Raw genomic sequence first — 25113 nt, forward strand, 5'->3', positions numbered from 1 at the left:
TGATGAAAAGAACGCATTCTCGCTGTTTTGAGAGTGTTTCTTTAAGACTGTTTTTTCAGTTGTACCTTGATGTCCGATCTCTCATCCTCCTCCTCTTCCAGGAGGTCGCTGTGTTCTGTGCGTGACGTCCCAGGAGACTCGCTGCTGTTTGGTGCCTGAGGGAAAGACCGAGAGTTTTTTGAAGAATTATTTAGATGAGCATGACCTCACTTGAATAAGAACAAAACAAAGTCGGCGCAGTACGGCGTTGCTGTGGATTTTCCATCAATAGAGATATCTATGTGGAATACAAAGACGGTGCTCAAAGAAATGTACCATTGGCTCTTTGACATCCTCTTCATCATCATTGCCACGTGTAGCGTTGTGATCACTATGAACAATCTGAACTCTGATGTCACTCTTGGATAGACGAGTGCACCTTTTACCTGCAAGGATTAAAAAGAAGAGGAGCTTTAGTAAACGAGCAGACTTCTCCATTACAATTTAAAACACATTTATTAGCGGGTGAAACGGCACAGAAATGTAACAAACTGTTACATTTTCAGCTCACAAATGACAAAGACTTGATTGTGTTAGATTTGAAGAATTGGCTGTTGACCCTCTCGCCCATACTAACCATTGAGCTCACCTTTGCCTGTGTGCCTGCAGCAGAGGGAGACCAGAGTAATGACACAGATGAGCAGGACACAGCCTCCACCTACTGCTCCCCCCACAATTATCAACATCGGCAGGGCTTCTGTAACAAGAACAGGAATAGAGGAAAAGAGTGGTGTGGGGGGGGGGAGTAGATAGTTGTCAGGAGAAGAGGAGGGATGACGGGAGGGATAGTAGAACATAAGTGTCAGTGTCAAGAACGTACAGATCAGAGCAAAAGAAATAAAGAGATTCCTTCATTTGTCCTGCTAATCCCGGCAACGTCAGCGCCTATATCAATTCATCTGCGGTAAGCCCCCTGCCCGCTCATAGCTAGCATATACTCATGCGGGCAATCTGGCATCCCTCAGCCGGGCTATTGTCTATAATCTCTCTGAAAGAAGGGTAACAAGGCCTGACATGCAATGAAGCAACAGACAGTAATCTAATTAGAGATTCCAGGAGATACCGCCGTCCATTTCTCCAGGGACCCCACTCGGCTACGTTGATGTAAATTGCTGGCGAGGACCTTATTTTTGGTGTCTGCTGCAACAAAGGCTTCCACTAGCACAGTGTAGTAGTACTACTAGCTTAGTTTAAGATCACTTAAAAGAGGGCTGCAGCCTTAGCTCTGAGACAGTGATAGAGAATACGAGCCCAACCGCAAATGCATGTGGCTTCCTCTAATTGACTATTGCCCCCAATCAATATCTACGTTATGGGGCAAACATATTCATTAAAGGAACCATCTGCTGATTAAATCATATCGATTTGGAGGAGTATAATTAAGATAAGCACGAGACGGGAGTGCTGCTGTCGCCTAATCTGGCCCCCTTCGCAGCAAGGATTGAGAGGATCACTGTAAATTCTGCGGAGGGCTCTAGTGAGGGTTATTACTCTCTTTTTTCTGTACCTTGCTCCTTCAGTGTGACCAGGGCGGTGTCGGTGCCGAAGCGGTTCCAGGCGGTGCAGTTGTAGCGCAGCTGGAAATCCTGCGCCAAAGTCTCAGACAGCACCAGGGTGGACAGCACTCCGTGGTCACCGGCGACCGTCTGCACTGAGTAACGTCCGGAGGAACCAGAGGACAGGCTCACGTCTCCGAAGGTCCACACCTGTTGAGAGGAGAATGAGAAAAGACAACTGGGAGTAAGTCACTTGTCTTTGAAGTATGCAGAGGCCTGTTTATCGTCAGATCCTGGCCTGCCGCTGACTGAACACCAGATTCTCTCTCTGTTCTCGACCGCTAACGTGCTACGTGGCTGACACAGCTCACACGCTCATGTTTAAGCTGCCTCCCACCGTCTGCCCTGCAGGTGAAGCCTAAGGAGGGTTTAGGTAGCTGCACTATGAAATAAGGCTCCTCTCTGCGGTCTCCTGCGCAGGGCACCTTTCTCTCACTCCTCTTCACACCCTCATTATCCTCTCTCAGCCCAGCGTACGTTCAGCAGTTCAATAGGGTCAGCCGAGTGATGCCGCTAATTGAATGCGGTTTGGCTGAAACCTACAGGAAGCCGGTCTCCCACAGCTCGCCCAACTCCACTGTCTCTATAGTCAATGTCGGAGCAATTACAGTTGTGAATATGTGTATGTGCGTGTCGGCTAGCGAGTGAAGTGGAGACGTGTTGGCTGCAAAGGTGTGAAGGTGAGATCAGGGGTAAAGCTGCGCCGACTGATGTCCCTTATGGGGGGTGGGGGAGGAGGAGTGCAAAGTATGCAAGCTCACAAGTGAACGACACGCAACACAAATACAAGGGATAACTTACAATATTATCAGGTGGGGGGCTGCTTTCCACTCTGCACTCCAGCTTGCCCTTGGAGTGCTTGACAGCGTGCTGCGTGGCGTCCACTGTGATGATCGGTGGGCCTGGTGTGAGGAAGAAAGAACGAGCAGAACATACAAATTAAAAAAAATAATGCCCGATGCAAAATTGTCTATTTAATCATCACATCAGTGAAAACACATTAGAACCCACAGTGGATACTCTGAAAAGCCACTCACCATTAACGGTCAGAGTGACATCTCTCTCTCCTACTCCTATCCGGGGTACGATGGCCTTGCAGATGTATGTTCCAGCATCCTCCTGGGTAACAGCCTTCAGCTGCAAGGTGTTGCCATTACTGAGGACCTGGTGAGGAATTCAGAGAGACAAGTGAGAAGAGTGTCGGAGAGAGAAGGAGTGAGAAAGAGCGAGGTGGTGGGGAGAAGAGGCAGACAAAAGAAAAACCAGGACCTTTATCGGTGGCTAACTCATTGTGGAGGCAGCACAGAGGTGGGCTGACCATTGTAACAAATGCTGTTGGTTTGAGTTTAATTTCATTGTGAAGAGCTTTAATCACAGCATTAAGCACTCTAGCTGAGTGACCATGCTGCTGGGGAGATTGTTGTAATTAAACAGTGGGGACAGAACAGAGAGCACTATGGTGCGAGTGGGCCCTAGCCTTTGGAGCTGCTACACTCACTGGCCGTTTCTCAATCTCGAGGATACTGGCTTCCAAGCCAATATTTCAAGGATGCTACATCATCGAGTGCCGCCGAAGTACTGTTCCAATCTCCAGCATACTTGGAATTCCACCGAGGCCGCGTCCTTGGTTTGGGGGAAATTTCGAGGCTGCACATGGGTAGCCCTTAAAATCCCCACAATGCTTTGCGCACGGACCAATTTCAAAAACCCTTGCGGAGAATGGCTGAACCGACGCAGCACACATTTAAATGTAAGTATGTAGTGGCGTAGAACATGTTGGTAAAGATGTTACTTTGTTACATTTGTTTGTTATCACCAAAGATGTGTTCCGTGAAAGTAACGCAAGTTCATAATTAGATAGACATCGTGAGGTATTTATTTTCGGTACAGTTTATGTTGAAACCGTTAGCGAGAGTGGCACACTTGTTAGCCTGTTCCATTCTTCTTCGTTTTCCGAAGCTGTGGCTTGGAAGCATACTTGCTTCGTTTCTGAAGGAAGTGACTTGGAAGTACGCGACTACCAAGCCAGCCTCCTCGCGATTGAGAAACGGCCACTCACTCTTTAGCTCATTGATCCTGTCATTCCATCAAGCTGTGATTAATCCATTTACCCCCCACTCCGTCCTCCTTCCTCTCTACACCTCCCCCCCACACTCTCTCCAATGTTTTATTTCAACACACTTATGGAGTAACCCAATTAATCCATTACTGTGTGAGGGACAGTGGCAGTGGGTGGATTAGAAAAATGCCTGCGTTTCCACTCAGAGTGCCTGAAAGCGTTCACCCTCTGAGATGACCGTATCGCTTACGCCATCCCACAGCAATCTTTGCTTGGGGGGAGGGTAGTTACTCTAGCATCGCCTCAGGAATTATATTAGTCGCCAGGAGAGACGCTCCTATGGGATGTCCCCAATGAAAGGTGGAAATGTCCAATTTGTTCCACCTACGGAAATGGACTGACGTCAAGTGCAGTGACGTCAGCCCTTTTTAACGTCTAAGGCTGCTCTAAGAGTTTAAGTCACATTCTGTTAAAACCACAGATTGATTGATCTGTTAATAAGAGTTATGACATGTGCCTTGATTATGCTGTATGAATCTGTCAGTGGACAGACAGATTCCTGCCCCTCGGGCAGCGTGGAGAGAGGAGGTGTTAAGGATTCAGGATTGTGGGGAAATGTGTGAGGGATTCGTGCCTCAAGGCCTTAAGAATGAATGAATGCCTCTCTCTGGAGGGATGGTGTTGAAGCGTTAAGTTAAAGTGGCGACTAGTGTTTGTTGCCTTACCACGCTGGAGCCCTGCTTGGTCCAGGCCAGGGTCAGAGGAGGGTTACCAGTCCATGCACAAGTAAAGGCTGCGTCCATCCCCATATCCACCGTCATCGGCTTTGGCTCCGACATCAGTCTGGGGCCAACTGTGAACAACAGTCAGTTGCAATCAATAATAAAACTGCTTTTACAAATCATATACCTCGAGAAATTACACCACACTGTATATATTAAACTCACATTGGACATCGACCAGCGTGCTGACATTGGTGCTGCCCACAGAGTTAGACACCTCGCAGGAGACGGGGTCTGTGAAGTAAGAGTAGTCCACCGTCACCTCAAGGCTGTCCCCATTTGCTTCAGAGATGGGAACTCCTCCTTTTGACCACCTGGGACAGATGAATAATCACATTATACAGCCACATTAGTTCAGGGAAGATACTAAGCCATGCGTAGCAAAGTGGCTATTAGCCGATTCATGGCTTGTGTCAATCATAATTAAACGCTGCCAATCAAGCAGCACATTCTACCCAATGAATCTACCAAACATTGTGCTGCTTTCTTTGGATGACATTTTTACTCTGGTTGGCAGCAAATAATGCCTTGAAATATGGTGCGATTGTGCAGCATCATCATCTTAAGACTGCTGGCTCTGCATGTATGGTGGCAGCACAAGAGGGAAGAAATGCAGGATGGATACCTGTATCCGGTGATTTCAGGATTGGCTGAAGCAGAGCAGATGAAGAGGACCTTGGCTCCCTCGGTCACAGTCTGCGGCTGCACTGATAGAGTCACTGAAGGAGGGTCTGTTGGAAAGAAAAACCTTTATGTTACTGACACAAATTGGATTCAGCCATCGTGTTGGCACCATTCACCTTTTTAATAGTGCGACAGAATTAAATGTGCTTTACAGATGGCTGCACACGGCATTGACAAATATTTTTGGTTTGCTGTTGCCGGGACACTCACGCTGGACATTGATAGTGATGGATGTCTGTCTTCCAGCGGGAGCAGCTGGGTTAAGGACCCTGCAGGTGTAGGTACGCCCAGAATCACTGTCCTCAGGGACAATTGGAAGCATGCTGACAGCTGACTCCTTCTTTCCATCCTCCATCATTGTCTGTAGAGTTACACAAACACTGTTATATGCTGCTGGATGCCGGAGCAACAGTTAACATTCTGTGCCTTTTTAAAGAAAGACTCTTACAATTGAGTAGAACTTAACATCAGCTGCACAAGCAAGTCGCTTGCCATTTGTGATCACACTACTTCAGGAATATCTCTATGACACTGCAGGTCTTATATTTCCAGGGGAAAGGCGTTGGAATTGCCGTCCCATTCTTTGGCATGGCAGTTAAATCATATATTTTATGGTGCTGCGGGGGATATTGTGCTGTTCCCACATTTCTGAGTGTGTTCCCCGTCAGCGCTCCTTGTTTGTCATCATCTTTTAAAATCTATTTACTGCTCACCGAAATCAATACTCCTAAGTGAGGAAAGGTGTAGATTCTGAGGATATGGCTCACCGCTATCTCACTTTCTCCCTCTCTTCCTCACACACACACACACACACACACACACACACACACACACACACACACACACACACACACACACACACACACACACACACACACACACACACACACACACACACACACACACACACACACACACACACACACACACACACACACACACACACACACACACACACACACACACACACACACCACACACACACACACACACAGACAGACAGACACACACACACACACACACACACACACACACACACACACACACACACACACACACACACACACACACACACACACAAACAAACTGTGATGGCCAAGGTGCCTGTGTGTCTGTTTTTTGGGTGTCACACATCTTAGGAAGAGTGCAAGCTTAGTCATTTCCCTGGACTCTCGAATCAATGGATGCCAGCTTTCATTCCTCAGCCAGAGACACAAAAAGCACTTTTATGCTAGATCAAATCACATCCCTGCCTGTCCCCACCCCTCACTAGGACTACGCTTTCTCTGCCCCCAGTCACATTTAATGTTAGAAATGCTGTTTTTCATAAAGCTATCTCACTAGTTAACACTATATATATCTTTTTTGAATTATTATTATTTTCCTCTTCTCCCTCCCTCCTCCCCTCCCTCCCTCCCTCCTCCAATCTCTTTTCTCACTTCAGGCTCTCGCCTCCTTAAATGTGGCGTTTAGCGTCGTTTAGCGTGGTCAGAGAGCATGACAAATGTGACACTTTCCCAGCCGTGGCTGGCTCACGCTCCGGCGCATCCCCATTGTGTTTCTGCATTGTTGTGGGTGATTTCTTCTCTGCAGAAACTCTACTGTATGAAACACTCATGCCTGTCTGAGCTTTGGCATGCTCCAGTTATGCTGTAGTGTCGCTGCATTAGCGAGCAAAGGGGGTAAGGCAGGGAGGGAGGGGGGAGGAAGAAGAGGAGGAGGTGGGGTGGAAGGTGGGGTCAGGCATGAGTGAAAATGGGAGGGGGACTGCAGAGAGTGAGCGAACAAATTGTGTGAGAGAAGGGTGGTGATAGAAACAAAAAACCTGTGAGAAAAATACTTGAACTTGAAGCTTTGCATGTATTTCTGCCTGCTGATATGTGTTGTAATACTGTGAGGGTGTTAGTGATTGAATGATAATGCTGGGCATGCATGTGTTCTCACTGTACCTTGGAATAAATTGCCGTCTCCATGACCTCTCCATCTCTGTACCAGGTGATCTCGGCAGCAGGTTTGGCTCCAGAGGCTCTGCAGGTGAGATTGTGTGGTGTGTGGGCCTTAAGACGTACAACAGGGCCGCCCTCCACCACAGGGTCTGCAGGAGGAACTGTAAAGAAAAACAAACATACCACTCAAAACAAAAAAACTCATTACAGCTCCAGGCCAGCGCAGAGCCACAAAGAAGTCATACTCTTATTGAGTTGCTGTTGCTCTTAGCACAGCATCAATACTTCGCAACAGCAAAAGAGGCAAACAATATCATCTTATGGCCATGTGTCTGTTTAACAAGGTGTAGTTTCAGATAGGAGAGATGGCAGAGAACAGTTGTCATTTCATAGAAAGACAGACTCAACCATATTTATTTCCTTTCTTGGGACTAGCATTTTTACTCTATTTGCTCTTACTGTTGCAGAGTGATGTTTCAACTGAATTGCTTATTTGTTCATTTATTTGCATGGTTTCGCACGCACCACTGGCAAGCCAAGCGTGCCACCCCTGATGAAGGCGTCTATCTCCCCAACCAATATGAGAAGGCGTAAACATGGGGTTTGTGCTGGCCTTTCTCGCTCCCTCCATCGAACCAATTTCACTGTGTGTATCTGAATTGTCAGAGGTCCTTCCGCTGCCGCGGCACGGACACTAATGGAATCCGAATGCTAGGTGATTTTAATTTCCATGCCGATTCCCCTGACTGCACTCCTGCCGTTGACTCCTTTGACTGTGCAGGATTGCTTTGGTCTCATCTGGCCACATTGATTTGCACACACACACACATACTGGCACGTGCATAGAAAAAGCCACCGTCTCTATTTAACACTCTTATGTGCACGCATAAACATAAAACTCAGGTTCCTGACCGATGCACTTGATTTCCTTTTTATATATTTATGAAATGCATATATTGTTCATGATCCAGCAGTCTTGGTTTTTTAGAGTGCATTAAATGTAAAAGTGGAAGTTTCATCAACTTCTGTTACTGCCTCCACATGGGTCGTGTAGGGCCGTGTGTGGGCATGTGGTCAGAGCTGTGCTTTGTGCAGACAGTTACTCTAGACCCAGAAGGGTGGGCTGATAAACACAGGTGAACTCTAAATCTCATCATTTAGTTGAAGTGTACCACTTTTGATCACAATCTGCTTGCCTTTCCATGGCAACCCAAGCTTTGCCCACGTCCCCCTTGAGAACTTTGAATACACACCTTAATGGCGACATACAGATTCAAGGAGAATATGCTTTGTGTTGCACATTGTTGTAGCATAAACTGTGCCATCATGTTTAGTTTCCCTCTTTTCGTATGGTTCTTGCGTGGAGGTGTATACTGTATGGACGATTCACGGGAAACATGAATGGAGTGATGTTCCTTTGCATGCCACCAGATGCCAGCATTGCTTTGCCGATTCCAATTCCCATAAAATACGGCCCTTAATCCCCCGCCCCCCACCTCTGAGCGTCTGTGTGAAGAAGTAGATCACTCACATCATGTTAATGTAAAACCGCCTTGCGGTTGACAAATGTTGTGGCTCACTGTAAAATGTGCTAACTGTGCAGACCCTGACTTTCAAGCGGCTCCGCAAGTCATTTGTGACTGCAGCAATCACATTATCCTAGACGTCCACAGTCTTGATTATCGCTACTGAGAGCAGAGGGGTTTCCCTTTTTCTAGATAAATCTCTCGGCTGAGCGTGGCTTGGTTTGAATTATTCTATCAGGACATGATTTAAACCAGGAAACAAAATGTACAGCGGGCTTATCTTTAATGGTGATAGAGAAGTTGTTTAGAAAAGGAAGGAGTTTTTTTACATGAGTATGTTAAGTTGTGTTTTTAAATGTGAATATATTATACACAAATACATATTATGTGTACTTATTAGCCTACATGTTTCTGTGTTTTGTGATGAAGACACTCCCCTGATTGTTCCCAAGCTCTGCCAGCCTGTAGGCCTTGGCACGAGGGCTTGCTGTGAGGATCATGCATGAGTTGTGTATCTTACCTAGTACAGTGAGCTTGGCTCGGTGGGAGCGCAGTCCCGCCTGCGTAGCCTGACACTCATACACTGCGTCATCCGCCAAGTCTACCGAATCGATCATCAAGCTGTGCTCGCCTGATAGCGGGTCGCCCATTAAGGAATAGCGTGTCCAGCCTGCGTGAAGCCAGCACAGAGAATAGAGTCAGAGACAAACAAAACCACACAACAACAAACACATTATGAAAGGACTATAAAAATGAACGGACTTGTGTGCTGAACAAAGGCTAGAGAAATGTGGCACGGCTCTTTAAGACACATATGAAAGCAAGCAGCACCTCACTGAGCCAGGCATTGAGCCGCTGTGTTATACTGTAGAGCAGCGTGAGGCTGGGAATGCAACACGTGAGAAGGCTGCTGCATGAGGAGCCTGTCCTTTAAAGACAGACACAATAAAGGTGGGGTGGTCAAGAGGAAGCCTCTCCACCTTCTCTCTAGTCAGCCACACATTTAAATGTCAGCGTGTGACAAAAGCCAATTGATTATCTACCTACGAGACCCTTAAAATGCTAAACAACAAATTAAAGTTCGGTGTGTGCAGCTGTTAGCCGACCTGTCTGCAGTACATTGTTTTCTAAACATTAATTTGCGTAAAACTCCAGCGGTCGACACAGACGGACTTGGTTTCTAATGAGACCTGGCATTGATCGTGGCAAGACAGACAGAGACAGTGAGAGCAATAAAAACACAGAAAGCGGGTGAGAAAGGAGAGGTCAGTGATAATACCTGGTAGGTCTCTCTCTCCACCTAGTGCCAGACCATCTTTGGTCCATTGTACCATTCCCCGATAACCCACGATGACACAGGGTAAAGTCACCGACTGGCCAGATACAACCACCTGGTCCTGGGGCTGCTGAGAGAAGTAGGCTGCTTGGGTGGCTGCTGTAAAAACAGAAAGAAAATCATAGAGATGTTAATAAAAAGTATTTTAGAAATCTTATTTTCATGATTGGTAATTGAACATTTCATAGAGAAGATCACCAAATAGCTAGCAAGTGAATTGGTACACAGGCATTTTACAAGAACATGAGTACACTTCTGCAGTGCCAGCAAAGATGTAGTATGAGAAAAATAAAACTCGCATTGTAAGTGGTGTGAAAATGAAAAAGGGCAGACTGCCATTAACTAGTCTGCTCACTCTTGTTTTCATGGTACTTGCTGAGAGAAAAGACAAGACCGACATGTGTGAAAATATTATTTATTTTCTCTATAAATGTGGCTTCTAAGAGGAAGAGTCAGATGCGCTTCATAAGTTATTTAACTTCTTCTCGAGACCATATGGTTATATGCTCGCTGACATGAAGCAAACACATTTCTGAGGGGACAAATCTGCCACTCTTTCAGTTTGCTTTTTGTAAAAATGGATGTTAAACAATCAAAACTCCATTAAAGTTCCCAGGGGAACCATTCGTTTGAGCCATGCTGAAAGTCAGTGGAGACACCTGCCGCCGTTCTGCTGCTGTGCACGGCACACGGTCTCACTGGATTGGCTGGCCTGCCTCCACATGCATACAGAAACGCTGCGTGAATACGGATCCACGGCTCCAACTGTTTGTGCCACTATGCTAAAGATTGAGTATTACAAACCCTACTGGCAGGGGAAGATGGCAAGACTCCAGAGGTAACTAATCCGTATAGGGGAAGGTAGGAGGAGAGGGAGAGGCAGTTGGTTGGTTATCTAAGTGGGGTGTCTGTTTGAGTCGGGAAGAAGACTTAAAAAAAAAACCTTCCCTCATTCTCCTTCTCTCTTTCTTTGTTGCTCAGAAGAGAATGGAAGGGAAGGGGGACGGAGGAAGATAAAGAGGGTTCTATTCAGGCAGTGCTAAGCCCCCCCTGAACTGCTTCTCTTGGTGGGAGCGCTTAAACAGACAGGGTTGCTCCCCCCCCCAAGCAAAGAAAGCTGCTGAAAGGAGGGCAACATACGGCGGCCAGAGACGCGCTATTGTCCCCTTGTCCCTCTCTTTTAATAGGCCTCTTCATTTCCAATCAATCCTGCTAAATGCAAGTTTAATAGCTTTTCAATAGCAGCTTTTCCCCCCAGAGGGTAGCTGGGATTTTCTCTCTCCCTCACCCCTTTTCCCCCCCCCCCCTATTTCTTGCTCTATTCTCTCAAGTTTTTTTCTTTCTTTTTGAAAGGGGGGCTTCCGAGGTTGTTGGCAGTGTTTATTCTGCACTCAATTATCCACTTCATCTCGGGGTGCACCATGGACTGAACCCTGCCCCTCGCCCCCTCTCCCTTTGCACCCTCTGTCTCTGTTACCCAACAGCACAATTAAAGCCGCCAAACAGTGAGTTCATCAGGAACGTGAGTTCTCCATGGATTACACAACCGCTGTGGTTCTCAAGAACCGCCTCAAAAAACAATGTTCACATGCGCCCATTCTTTCTGATTCTCCATCTGGGCCAAAAGAGATGTTAATAGATAGTTAAACAGGGAAGAAATAACAGAGAACAATGCATGTTAGTTCTCAAATAATGTCTCCCTGTATATCATTTTACCAAAGTGCCTGGAAAGCCTATTGAGCTGTGGGTGGAAACAGGTAGCTGTTCATGTGTCACGCACTGTGGATCAAAAGAGGCCAATTTGAGAGCGTCAATGAGAAGTGAAACGTCTTCTAGCTCAGGCTATTAGGCGTTTAGCGAAGGCTGGCATTTTCCCATCATACCTTAAAAAATTCTGTTTTCACAGTCTGCCTGCCTGTCCCTAACATTCTGCTCTGATGAGCGTTTTTATATGCCTCCTCTTGCATAGCAGGTTAGGGATTTTACTCTTTGTATTTGCAACAGTACAAACATTGATTGCAATTAACTATCTTGCCCAGAGTATCTAAATGTTTACAATGGGTAATAATTCTCCACATTGGTTTATTGTTTGGCTGGATTACATGCACTGAATTGTTTCTCTTTACCTCACCCACATACAATTTCTCATGCTCACATATGGCAATTAACGTCACGCGCACAGGCATACAATTGCAGGCGTACAAATATAGAGTGCAGAGTATGTGCTGTAGCGAATGTCTTCACACCATATGAGTGATTCATTGCTCTCCAGATCCCTTATTGAAAATGCTCAACAAAACATCTCGACTGGCTAATGACTCATGCCAGATTCCTTTAATTCCTCCTTGCTGAATTAGACAATTTGTTGACGGTGTATTAGCAGCTTAATTACATGAATACATTTCTGACGGGGAGAGAGGGAGGAACAGAACCAGACAAAGGAACCATGGAGGAGAGGCAGTCAGAAGAAGTAGGGAGCTGTGGGTGTGAGGAGGCTCGTTCTTGGTGTGCTGCTGTACACACGCATGTACACAAACACCACAACGCCATCGCTTTTAGTGTTTTCTCTATACTTAAAATAGGGTGTCTGTTGGCTGCAACTGAATCGCATTTGAAAAGAAAGATATGAATCCCCTTGAAATCCCACATTCCTGCAGTAGATGTGAGTTATTTACCATGTCGTTCTGAATGTTACGCAAGTAAATATGTGCGGCATAGATTAATTGTACCACATGCGGTGTGCTTAATGTTACTTTAAAGGCAGCCACAATTTGGATTTCCAAGTTCTCGTCACGACAAATTACATCAACATTTACTTGGTTTCTTACCTTTGCTGTGTGTATGTGTGTATGTGTGTATGAGCACTTTTCCATCCCCCAGTAACAAGGTCAAAACACATTTGGCCTGATACATTTTAATCCGGATTTCTCAAAATGGAATATAATTTCACGCTGCTGGATGCACATGGGGCTAAGTGTGTGTGTGTGTGTGTGTGTGTGTGTGTGTGTGTGTGTGTGTGTGTGTGCGTGTGTGCGTGTGTTTGTGTCTTAAGTTGTGCTATTTCTGTGTACATGTGGGTGTGCGCATCTGAATGTGTGAATGAGTGGAGGGTGGGGCAGTGTTAATAGGGAAAGCGACTTGTCAGGCACTGGAGGGCACATTTAGCAGTTACTTTGACACAGTGACTTTGCTGTCACATGGTCGGACTTAAGTGCAAAACAGCCTCTCAGACTTAGACACAACCTATTTAAGAGCTTTGCCTCGACCCGATGCTGCCTGCACTCTCTCTGCCCCTCATCTGAGCTGATAGAGATACATCCACATCAGGAAGGATCAGGAAGAGGTGGACGGATCATTGCTGACATCTGTCCTTGATAGATAGAATTAGATTGTGTGTGTGTGTGTGTGTGTGTGGGCGGGTGGGCGGGCCCCGGCCATGATGTTAAAGACTGAGGAAGATAATGGTACTGCAGATGACCTTTTGATACAATTGGGATCTAACTAACACAGTACATTGCATTTAGTACCCAGTAGCCACGGTCATAATCTTTTATGCTATTTTGATAATCTGCCCAAAAAAAGAAATGATGGCTATAAATCAGCATTCAAAACGTCAGGAATACAAACATATATAAAATAACTTCAGAGTTTCTTGTTTGTAATGGCTGCATGCGATGCACTCTGTCCATTTCCCTGCGTTGTTACAATGACACTCAACTGCACATGTTCATTCACTCTTAAGAGGCTCCGTGCTGCGTTTGCAGAGAAAAACGCTATTTTAGTCCTGATTTCATTCCATGTCCCCGTTCCCATCTAATGCAAAGAGTGCAACATCCAGTCCTGTGGGGTCTATAAATATAAGTGCTCTCAACTTGACTGGACAATTTGCTCTTTGCAGAAATAATTCAAAATGTAAAAAAAATAGAGCCCGATATCGCGTTTTTGCCCCTGTGGTAGAGCCAGAATCCTGCGCCAAGCTCGTGTGAGTTTTCCACAATAAGTGGCTGAGAGGAGAAAATGAGGAGGAAAGAACAGACCCCCAGAAAAACCCCAGTACAAAACAAGGCAATTGGCAGAAAAGTGTCAAGCTTGGAATAAACAACCCCTTTCCCCAAATGCCATCCATTGTGCCTTGTCTAGATAAGGCTTCTAAATCGGGCTGGAAAATGCAAGCTCCATTTCTCTCTGTATGGAATTATTATCCCTTTGTTTTGAGTCAGGCTCTTTTGTCTTTCCCTTCCTGTGTGTGTGCAAACAGATAGTTGTGCTGAGGTAGCTGAACCAAAGAGTATGTCCCAAAGGGGACCCTGCACCCATCTCATGTTTGATCTGGCTACTAAGCTCATTACCACGACTCCTACAGAACTTCTGAGAGCTTGAAGAGGGCTAACAACAGATACCACCCACCAACTCGTTGCAGCGTGGCACCCAACACATGCACTGCTTGTGTGATGAACCTCCTTTTTGTTTTTTGTACTTGGACCATTGCAAACAGCCTCAGCTTGTGGCTCTGCAGATGGTCTCTTCTCTCATACCTTCATGTGTCCCGGCCTCCATTCAATCCTTTCTCTCCCACATGCATTCCAGCTGCACTCCCACCCACCGACTCTCACTATCTTTTTCCCATTCTGTGTTTTTTGTGCCCAAATTGCAGTCTAACAGCTTTTTAAGAGCTGTTTTGCCCGAGTTTAATCCTCCTAGCCTTTCCTTTCAGCCGTTATTCCATTGTGAACATATTGGCTCAGACCTGGACCCTTTTTTTAGAGAGTGGACCCGCTCATCCACCCAAACCCCTCCCCCCTCAGCTGATGCCCCCCCACCCTGGGCATTCTCTACCATTCCTCTACAATCCAAAACCCATCCTCTCATTCCTCTGTTGATCACTCAAATGTCTACAGTCAGTGATCCGTGATCCCTGAAATCAATGCCTAGCAGGCCCCCTTTGAGAGTTATGTAAGGTGTTACTAATTGTTGATTTGCTTTCTACATGGCTCTTTCTGCCATCGCTCCACTTGTTTCCGTGTCAGCTGTCATCTCCTGCCAGTCTCTCCCCTTGCACTTTCCATCCCCATCTCTTCCTCTCCTCCACCTTGTATCCCCTGCCCCCTTTCTCCTGCTCCCTGCATCCCTGGTGTGAAAATCACAGGGGTTTGTGTCAGCTTGTCAACAGTACACTCAAGCAAGCAGGGCAAGGGGAACAACAGAAAAAAAAGAAGGCATGTTAGAAAGACCGGAAAAACTGAGGTAAGGTAAAAATGGAAAAAGTGGGCTCTTGTCAGCTTCCAATTGCAAAGGAGCGGACCATGAGGGGATTGATGGAACGCTGTAATCAGTCTGTCTCCGAGGCTGTCACCACAAGCTTTTTCTCCGCTGGAATAGGGCACTGCACACATCAGGGCAGCAGTCAGGCTGATCGCATGGGCGAGCAGCAGCAGAGTTTCTCCCCGGGTACCTGCTACAGCAGATGCAGTGGATAGAGTAATAGAGTGGTATGCATACAAGGAGGAGAAAAAAGGGAGGGAAAAAGGAGGAGGCTCTGGGGGGGGGGAGACCAAGAGTGCTGATGTGACATAGTCAGTGTGTGTGGATGTGAATGGTTCACGCAGTCACTGTGCTGCAGTGCCCGACAATGTGCCATAAATACCCTCATTCGAATGCTGTGTCCCCATACTTGCCACACACACACACACACACACACACACACACACACACACACACACACACACACACACACACACACACACACACACACACACACACACACACACACACACACACACACACACACACACACACACACACACACACACACACACACACACACACACACACACACACACACACACACACACACACACACACACACACACACACACACACACACACACACGCCCTTACCGTCACACTTCCATATCTTTAGGGTTTGTAGTGGGCACAAGCATCTCTCTGAGTACCCCCCCCCCCCCCCCCACCACACCTCCCACTCTGAAGCCAACAGCCAAAGAGCTGAGAGCTGACTCCATGTAGACAGATAGCAAGTGACTGGCTGGCTGGCAGGGGGACAGGAAATAAAAAGCCATATGAAAAAGGAGAGAAAAGGGGAGGGAGCCAGTTGTAGCGGTATGAAATTGTCTGTACACATCAGCCAGCAGTGTTGAAAAGATGTTGATTGAGCTAGGCTTGTCATTTCGTGTCATTCCTGCTTACCCCCCGGTGTTTTCACTGCAAGACAGCTGCTGGCTGGATCTGTGTCACAGTTCCAGCCCTTTTCTGTCCTCTCTGCTACTCGCTGTATTTCTCGCTTTTTTCTCTCTGTATCCCAATTTCCCTCTCTGCCACCCCCCCTTTCTTTCCCAGTGTTTGGATGGAATGGCTTTTAGTATAATTTACTGTGATTTTAAATCATTAACTTCGTGTGCTGTTTTTGTGTACTCAGAATTGACACGGTGAATAAAACAGCTATGGTGCGGAACATGTGACAGGAGGGCTTCTCAAAGATAAAAAAGAGCAAATATTTTCATAACCAACTGCAGATATGACAATTGAACAAATACAGATATGAATAAATAATAGATTATTAATCCTTAAAACAATGAAGAGATCATGTTAAAATTGCCTCCTTCTCTTGCTTGTTCTAAAAGGCGGTGGAAATGAAAACAAAGGAAATCTCTACATAGATTCTGTACTGGGACTCTGGGTCTAATGCCCTGGGGTGTCAATTAATTTAGTCTGGGGATTTGCGGCCTACTCTTCCTAATTGAGCCCAGTGGAGACCCCCATGGCTCTTCAAGATAGGAAGTAGTGCGTTTCATAATTAATACTTTTTTCTCCTTTATTATTATTATTTTTTAATGAGGGTGGTAATGTTGTAAATGTATGCATCTCATTAGAGTAAAAGGGCCATCTACACTATTGTTCACTTGTGCAGTGTTAGCTGCTGGAGAGATGAATGAGAGAGACAACCTCATTCAGCAGCAGCGCGGCACACTGAAGTCATAGCTGTGCTTTTGTGTGTGTTGGAATATAAAACACAGCTAGCTCAATGAGAGTTGCTTAATATGTGTGCTTTTTAAAGCTTATGAGGTTAATGCCCGACTTGCCTCCATTTCACTAGTGCTCTCTTTAATTTGATGCATAATTCTTTTTTGTCAGCAGCTGACAACAGCTTCTTCAGAAAAGGCAGCTGAACTGTGTTGTGAACTCTGCATCCAACAGGAACACAAACGCACAAAACCCCTTCTAATTAAACCTCTTTAAAGTTTGTCTCTTCTCCTTTTCGCTCCACATTACAGAAGATATTTCGGAACTCTCCTATCTTCCAATCTCTCTGTCCAGAGAACATAACTCGTGGCGATTAAACAAATTACCTCCCCTCCCAGGAGAGCCATAGATCCAGTGAAAACAATAAGTGTGTGATTCACAATGCAGCCGCCTCTGTTGTACACACGGCCTTCAAATTGCCATTTATTAATCAATGTCTATAAGTCTGTGACCAGAATTTATCTTCTCTTTTTTCACGAGGTGGAGAAAAGGCAAGCTTTAATTTAACATCGCATTTTTATTCTGTTCATCAGATTGCCTTGTAACTTGAGTCATTCCTTTAAAATTGCTGATGACTAAGAGCTGCAGAGCATAAGAAAGGGAGGAGGGAACGTTACCTGCCGACTTCAATGCATCCGGCTTTGTGTTGAGAAAAGAAGGGAAGGGGGAAAATAATTTCCTGAAACTCCATTTCTTAAGCGTTGATTAGTAAAGGAGCATAATTAGACTGAAATGTGAAGTCAGGGTTTTTCAGATTGTGCCGCTTCTTCTATAAAAATCAGGCCATGATTAATGAATAAATGATTAATGAGTTAACTAATTAATCAATTAATTATTAAGCAAGCACTCTGAACAAGAAACGGGTAAGATGACAGTGAACAGTGGATAAGAGAGGGTGAGGTTGTGTGTTCGAGAAAAAAGGATTTAGGATAATCTGTCTGTTTGTTCTGTCAGTTTGTGTTGTCTCTCGTTACAGGGGAGGATGAGGAAGAGGGCGGAGATTGAAGGCTTAGCCCCTTCGTCTTGAGCCTCCTGAGTCAGCGGGAGTCATCTGGTGTGAGAGCATTGACCTCAAAAGGCTGCTTTTGCAAGTCCCCCCATATCTTGGGGTCAGGTCTTAATGTTGCCAGTAGTGAAGCCTGGCATAACATTTGTCAACCACAGTGATAATGTTTGTATTGGGCGTAAAAGGCCACGCAACCCACAGTCAACACCTCTGAAAAGGCAGAGGGTAACTCAAAGTTCCCTCTCCCAACCAGTCCTCTCTCCACCCCCCTGTCTTTAACTAGGACATCCCATCAATCTTTGATAATGTGCAGTGCGGGTCTCTCCTGTGTGACCAGGCTGATGAGACATCACAACAGGGATTGATGTATGAAATGCTGGCTCCCAATGTAACTGTGATATACTGGACCGTTTCAAGTCAAGTTTGACCTTTTTTCCCCGGATATTAATCGCTGCAGTGAAAGAATATATGTGTGATATATCCCTCCCCCAGGAGCTCCTCACACTTTATTCTTTGACATGGGCTTCTTCTATACCTTTAGCTTAGTGGAGGTGGGGGCTTTTATTCGCCAAAATTCCCCAGAGCTGTAACACAACAGGATATGGGACACAGAATATTATTTTATAAGCGGATAGGTTTATTGTTTCTATTAAAATGCAGCATTTCTCTGTAAAGCTGCATTTTCCCCTACCCCCCCCATGACACCCGGAAACACATCCTCAAAGCAAAAACATGAGAGGAAGATCTTTCATCCCTGCATATCTTTCCTGGCGTTTACTGCTGGCCTTATTAACAGAGTTGTGAGTGACGGAGGCAGGGTGTGCTGGGAGAATCTCAAGGGGCTTTGATGGAGGCAAGCGATGGAGCTCCAGCAAGCCGAGGGCGAGATCATGCTTGCGTTTATCCGCTCAAAATGCTTTGTAAAGTTCTTTGTCTTCGTACCCTTCTCCCTTAACACTTAGTTTACTCCTCCGTATACGTTCTACTCTATTGTTTTTCTCAAACTGCCACCGGTTGGGCTAGTGCTGCATTCTGTCCTAACCATACCATGGCATTGCAGATTACCTCAGAGTCAACTGGCTGTGAATGGGTCTTTGTAAAGCTGGGTGGAATGGCTCATTGACTGTGAAACCCTGGACATATGGGCTCTGTGTTGGGATGTATCATGGCAGAGAATGCTGTGGGTTGGGCTCTCGACCCTCGCCTGGCCTTTAACACCTTACCGGCTGCACCAAAGTCTGGGGATTGATGAACTTAAACACTTCATTGTTTCCTCTTTTTTTGGGGTGTGTTCTCTTTGGGCTTCTGCTCTGGATGAAGAATGTAGCCTTTGCAGTAGCGGCAGATGTATGCTATGTGACTGTTTTACCAAAAACGAAGCACGCGCCCTTTTGCAGTGACACATACAGATGGACACACTATGTCTGTTGTTTTCATGGTGGTAGTAAAGCTACATAGGATGCTAACAGTACCAGTGCATACTTCTACAGTGACATCTCCTTTTGTCCTGGTGTGATAAGACTGTTAATTAATGTAATGTCTAGCACTCACTTTGGTGACATTACCACCCAAATGGAATTACATCACACGGGGAAATTACTTCACCCTCCGTTGACATGTCTGGTCAAGACAACAAAAGCAAACTTCAAACGTTTGAGACGTGCCTCTAAAAGAGCTATTTTCTCTCTTTATTTTGCCGGTCTGCAAAATGAGACTTACTTTGCAGGTCACATCTACGAAGAAGCCTCAGGTTTGGGGCTCTGATAAACAAGTGGAGCGTTACAGGCTCTTAAGCGCAGTGAGATGATCGATCATTAGACAGAGTGTGGAGATAACTCCCTCAGCTTGCCTGCTGGCTACCACTGATCCCATATCACCCTCGCAGGATATGGTATGAATCACAGGAAGTTGAGATCAATCTATATAGATTGTGCCGCTTGATTACAAATGAAAAAAAAATCCCATTTGGCTTAGCCACTCGAATGCCTCAGAGTCTGGCTGCGTTGAGTGTGAATGTGTGGGTGTTTGCGATGTGCGCACCTACAGCTAAATAACAGCTTTTAAACGTTCTCTTTTTTACCAATTTCTGATATTTGTTGATCCCTCCCTACAATCTGTCCTACCTACATTCATTCATATACTTTGCTCAGTCCATCCTGCTCTTAAATCTCCCTTCTTGAGGGAGTTGTCTTTTAAATCTTAATTAAAACAGATTCCAAAACCCCCCACCCTCCCAGGGGCTGGCTGAAAGCAGCTTAGAACAATCAAGAGGACGGATTAGAAGTGAGAAGAAAAGAGGAGAAGAGGAGACGCAAAAGGGAGGGAGGAGGCAGAAAAACAACAACTAGAATGGAACGTCAGATGAAAATATTGAGAGAGGGAAGGAATGACTCCTTTCCTTCATCCCCCTGATCCTCTCTTCTTCCCCCTTCACTCTGTCTCTCCCTCTCTCTTAGGGCTCTGGAGTCTTGGCCTGACCTATTGACATTCAGCCTCTCTGCAGATTAAGCAGCGAATAGAACCTCTGGAAAGGGTAAACACACTGGAGGCAACCTTATTGGATTCTAATTAACTGCCAGGAGAGATGGCTAGGGGCATGATAAGCGCTGTGGGACCCAAGTTAGTGCCCCAGACCTTAAGTACCACGATTCACAACACCTAAACACCCCTAATTTCTTGTAGATAGTCTCCCTTTTCACTTCTGCATCTTGATCCTTACTATTCTTCTGTCTTTCAACATATTTGGCCGCTGTTTCACATACGGCGCATGAGAACAGCAAAGAGAGACTTTTAAAAGCACTCCTGTGAGAGCTATTTGCCATCCCTCTTTCCTTGGCTACCTCTCTCTCTCCCCCTCCCTTTTTAACAAGGTGGAACGAGGCTCATCGCCCAGAGGTATCTGTTTGAGCGATAAGGTTCAAATGGGCTGAAAAATTGGGAGAGATTATTTGATATTGAGCAGATTGAATTATCTGGATTGAGGGAGAGGGATGAAGGAGAGCAAAAATCATTTATCTGCATCGCCCTCCGGAGGAGCACAACCGGAGGGCGAGAGGGCGCTAACCGGTGAGGAGCTGAATCTCAGTGGTCACGTATCAGAAAATACACCACCTTTTTTTTTGTAATGCTCCTACCCCAATTAACAAGGAAACTAATTTGAGTCTATTCCAAGCAGGTCTGCCTATTTGTGTGAACTTTCTCACTCGGTCCTCTGTCTTTGAGTGGTCCCCTGATAAGGCCAACTGTCACAATGCTCCTGTGGATTCTGGGGCTACCCTATATGGAACCGCAGGCACTAATTAGACCGGTCTCAGTGTTAGTGTGAGAAAGGGCCCTTCCCATTATGGGCTGAAGCCGACACACAGAAGAGAGAAACAAAAGCCATGCCCTGCTAGAGACAGGCCATCGTCACCTCAGCAAGCAAATAAAGCAATTCATTAGTAGGTGCGAAAATACACATAAAGCCACACATGTGTAAACACAAACACACACTCTTACACCTTGGTGCGAATACACACACTAATGTTATGGGTATTCCATGAACCCATTGCTTGTTAACACATTACCTGGGATCAAAGAGGGAAAGGCTGGAAGGAGAGAGGACTAGAGGAATCACTATTTGTTGAGGAAAATTGCTGCCCAGTGTTAGGTTTGTCCCTCGGCAAACCTGGTAGAATGAAGGATTCATCCCCTGCACAAAACGGAAGGATCTCTTCTCTCGTTGCCATCATGTGAGAGTCTTTGAACACACACACACACACAAACACACACACACACACACACACACACACACACACACACACACACACACACACACACACACACACACACACACACACACACACACACACACACACACACACACACACACACACACACACACACACACACACACACACACACACACACACACACTCACACTCACACTCACACTCACACTCACACTCACACTCACACACACACACACACACACACACACACACACACACACACACACACACACACACACACACACACACACACACACACACACACAGCCATACACAATATGTCCCAGCTTGAGTTCCTGGGGAGTTAAACAAAGGACTGAGTTTAAATTGGCTTTTAAAGAACTCCCCAGCACAATCAGGGAGTTGACTAGAGCTGTACTATAGTGTCTCAGAGAGCTGTTTAGAGACAGAGGAGTAGTTCGGCCAGAGGTCTATAGTGCAGTGAATGGCTAATCTAAAGTGTGACGGCTCAAGAGCTTCCGTCCATCGGCTTCAATAGTCCTCCGATCAGGCCTGACTGCCCCTCAATCTTTGCTCAGATGTTTTAACTGGCTTGTGATGGAGTGGCTTCATTAAAGGCCTATTTATCTCCCCCTGTATCACGGTCCTGAAAGACTGGTGACATGCTGAACCCACCCACGCACCGCCTACACGTGAACCAGAGCAGATGCACAAATGCATTAGTAACACAACAACCAAATACCTGTGAATATGGTCCTTTTTAGATATTTGAAAATATGTGCAATCTCTGTAGTGATTTTAACTTTCAGACACTCTACATTTAGTCCTCAGCTTTCCTGCTGCTTCAAGGCCATAGAACGTCACAGGTTCTAAAGAACTGTCCCTGAAGCCTGTGATACTTTCGAGGGTTTGGCATGTGGCTGTGCTGCAGTGTAATACCGCCTGGGCAAAATAGCAGGCCATGTCAAACCATGACCTCACACAGACAGAGACCCTCCCAAACAACTTTCTGTAGCCACTCTCTGCCTTTGATCTGAAGAGGCAGAGATGAGATCTGTCTCCTCTTTCCTCTCCTCTCTTTTGCCCTTCTGTCTTTTTCTTTGCCACATCTCCTTATATCTCTCTGCCCCCTCCTGCTGAGCAGGTGTATTAAATAAGGTGACTATTCAGGCAGCATTTGGCCGCACCTCAAAGTGCAGCCTGTGAAGAGGGCTTTTCTCTCACTCCCTCTTATCTTTTATCCCTTCCATCAGCCCATCTCCTTTACTCTCCCTTCTCCATTCCCTTTACTTATTTTACCACTCTTGAATGTGAAATAGAGAGGGCTGTGCCTCTCATCTATTTGAATTCATCTACACCTCCCTGTCTATCTCCCTCTGTGCATCTCTCTCAGCCTTTTGTCTATTTAGCTATACGTCTAATTATGCTGTCTCACTTATGTAATTAGTGCAAAAATAAATGGCTGCCGCAGCTTTGCCTCGCCCCTTCACCCCCCTCCACTCTTTGCAGGCTCTGAGAAAACAAATTATGGAGAACAATAGGTACAAATGGCTTCTGCACCAAACCACATGATGGATGCAGCCTGGGTTCTCTGCATCTCATCCGTTCCTTTTTTCCCCTTCCTCGCTTACTCTCTTAGCTCTCCCTCCCTTCTCCATTATCTCTAGCTCTATATGTCTCTGTTTGGAAACAGGGGAGGACTTGAGCACTCTCTCGCCCAACTACCCTATCATTGTATGGCTGTATCATCTGTCTTCCCTTCTTGGCACTGACACTATATTCACACTGACATCATATTAGGCTGGGTCCTTTTTCTGTCCCTTTCTTTCTTTCTTTCTTTCTTTCTGTCCTTCTTTTTCTTTCTTTCGCTCTGCTCTACTCTCTCTTTCCTTTCCCCTGCTGTTGTCTCCACTGACACATCTCCTCTCTTCTATCCCCCAGAGCATACACCACGACTGCAAAGCAAACGCCTGGGACTTTCTAAAGCAAACAGCCAGCATCCTGTGCCGTAGCCCCATCTGTGGATAGTCTGAGCAGGGAACAATCAGTCCCTCTCCGCCGCTGCCTGGTTCTCTTTCCAGCCCCCTGGGATCCACGCAGCACTAGGATGCCTCCGTCAGACGGGTGCAATGTGCTGGAACAATGGTTGGGCTGCTTCTTCCAGGAGGGGTGTTGGGTTCACCTCAGCCAGCTTTGGAAGCACTTAGCCATGTGTTTCTGCAGCTTCACAGGAATGTGGCAGAAGCAGAAAAGCCTCCCCCTATACACTTTCCTTACCTCACCATCATTATAAGCCCCCCAGCCACAACACATTGCCGCATACAATCGCATTTTGCGTGTCCAAGTGTACACCTGAGATCTAACGTTTGGCCCGAGGTGTTGGAATATCAACTTTATATTAATGCCCCTCAGAGTTGCAGTCAGTAACACCCTTGTTGTTTTTCACCTCAGCCTTTCAGGAAGAAAACCAGCAGGTTTGGTTTACACCAATACAAGCATATCCATGACCTGGCTCCTGGCAGTAAATCCCTTTGACCCCTCTCCCTACCTTTTCTTTCCTTTATCTTTCTTTCCCTTCCCCCTTATTCTCATGCTGAGTCCATCGCCGTTTCTGCATCGGCTTTCATTGGACAAACATTCGGCAGGAAAGAGACACACCTTACCCGACCGGTCCACCCACCTCAACCACCCACCCACTCACTTCCCTGTTCCTCACGTTTCTACACAGCTCAATAACATTAACATGTTTTGCCATTGAGGAAGCTGCATTTAAAAGCTTGATCGATAAGCTTTGATTGACATCTCTCAGTTGCTAACAAAATGGCTGCCTTTTCAAACAGACCTCCCAGGGCGAGGTTCTCAGCCTCCGTCCGAATTGGAAAATAAAATATGTTTCTCTAACCCATCACCAAGCCTCCTACAGCAACAGTATTTCATTGTGTAGAAGAAGAAGAAGAAGAAGACACTGAGAAACAGACAACCCACTATTTTGGTTAATGGTCGAGTCACTAACACAATATTAGCCGTGGCGTTCCAGGCGGTTTGAACTGTCAGGAAGGAGAGATGAAAAGAAAATAAGGAGGGGGGAAGGAGTGGACTTCAAGTAACGAGTAGTTGTAGTCCCAAGTGTACGGATGCTGCTTCCGTCACTAATGAAGTGAGCAGCAGGCATCTCCTGTTTCCTTGAATGTGTTTTTACCCCTAGTTGGTTAAGGAAATGACATATCCTGATTGCTGGAGCATCATTAATTAGACAGTTGGACTTTGACTAATCGCTCCAGAAAGGGCACACAGCCCTGAAGATGCCAAACACTCATCTCAGCTTATCATTCTCTGCCCCAGTGTATGCCCTTGACCTCTGAGTGTGTGTGTGTGTGTGTGTGTGTGTGTGTGTGTGTGTGTGTGTG

The 25113-nt window shown here is 46.0% G+C and overlaps 1 protein-coding gene across 2 annotated transcripts in view; it reads right to left on the reverse strand.

Annotated features, from left to right (window-relative positions):
- Positions 1–25113, reverse strand: part of kirrel3l (kirre like nephrin family adhesion molecule 3, like) — a 32634-nt gene that overhangs the window by 2308 nt on the left and 5213 nt on the right. Inside the window, exons 2-14 of one of the 2 annotated variants that reach the window (XM_034102971.2) lie at positions 9872–10027; positions 9113–9262; positions 7070–7227; positions 5331–5481; positions 5062–5167; positions 4602–4750; positions 4380–4507; positions 2633–2759; positions 2397–2497; positions 1547–1745; positions 629–736; positions 316–425; positions 66–155 (exon numbers count right to left, since the gene is read on the reverse strand). In XM_034102971.2, the coding sequence (XP_033958862.1) occupies positions 66–155; positions 316–425; positions 629–736; positions 1547–1745; positions 2397–2497; positions 2633–2759; positions 4380–4507; positions 4602–4750; positions 5062–5167; positions 5331–5481; positions 7070–7227; positions 9113–9262; positions 9872–10027 (1733 nt within the window). Of the gene's footprint in view, positions 1–65; positions 156–315; positions 426–616; positions 737–1546; positions 1746–2396; positions 2498–2632; positions 2760–4379; positions 4508–4601; positions 4751–5061; positions 5168–5330; positions 5482–7069; positions 7228–9112; positions 9263–9871; positions 10028–25113 lie in introns of both variants that reach the window. The other variant, XM_034102970.2, reaches the window with a different exon arrangement.

This window comes from Pseudochaenichthys georgianus, chromosome 16 (assembly GCF_902827115.2).
Source record: "Pseudochaenichthys georgianus chromosome 16, fPseGeo1.2, whole genome shotgun sequence".
NCBI classification, from domain to species: domain Eukaryota; kingdom Metazoa; phylum Chordata; class Actinopteri; order Perciformes; family Channichthyidae; genus Pseudochaenichthys; species Pseudochaenichthys georgianus.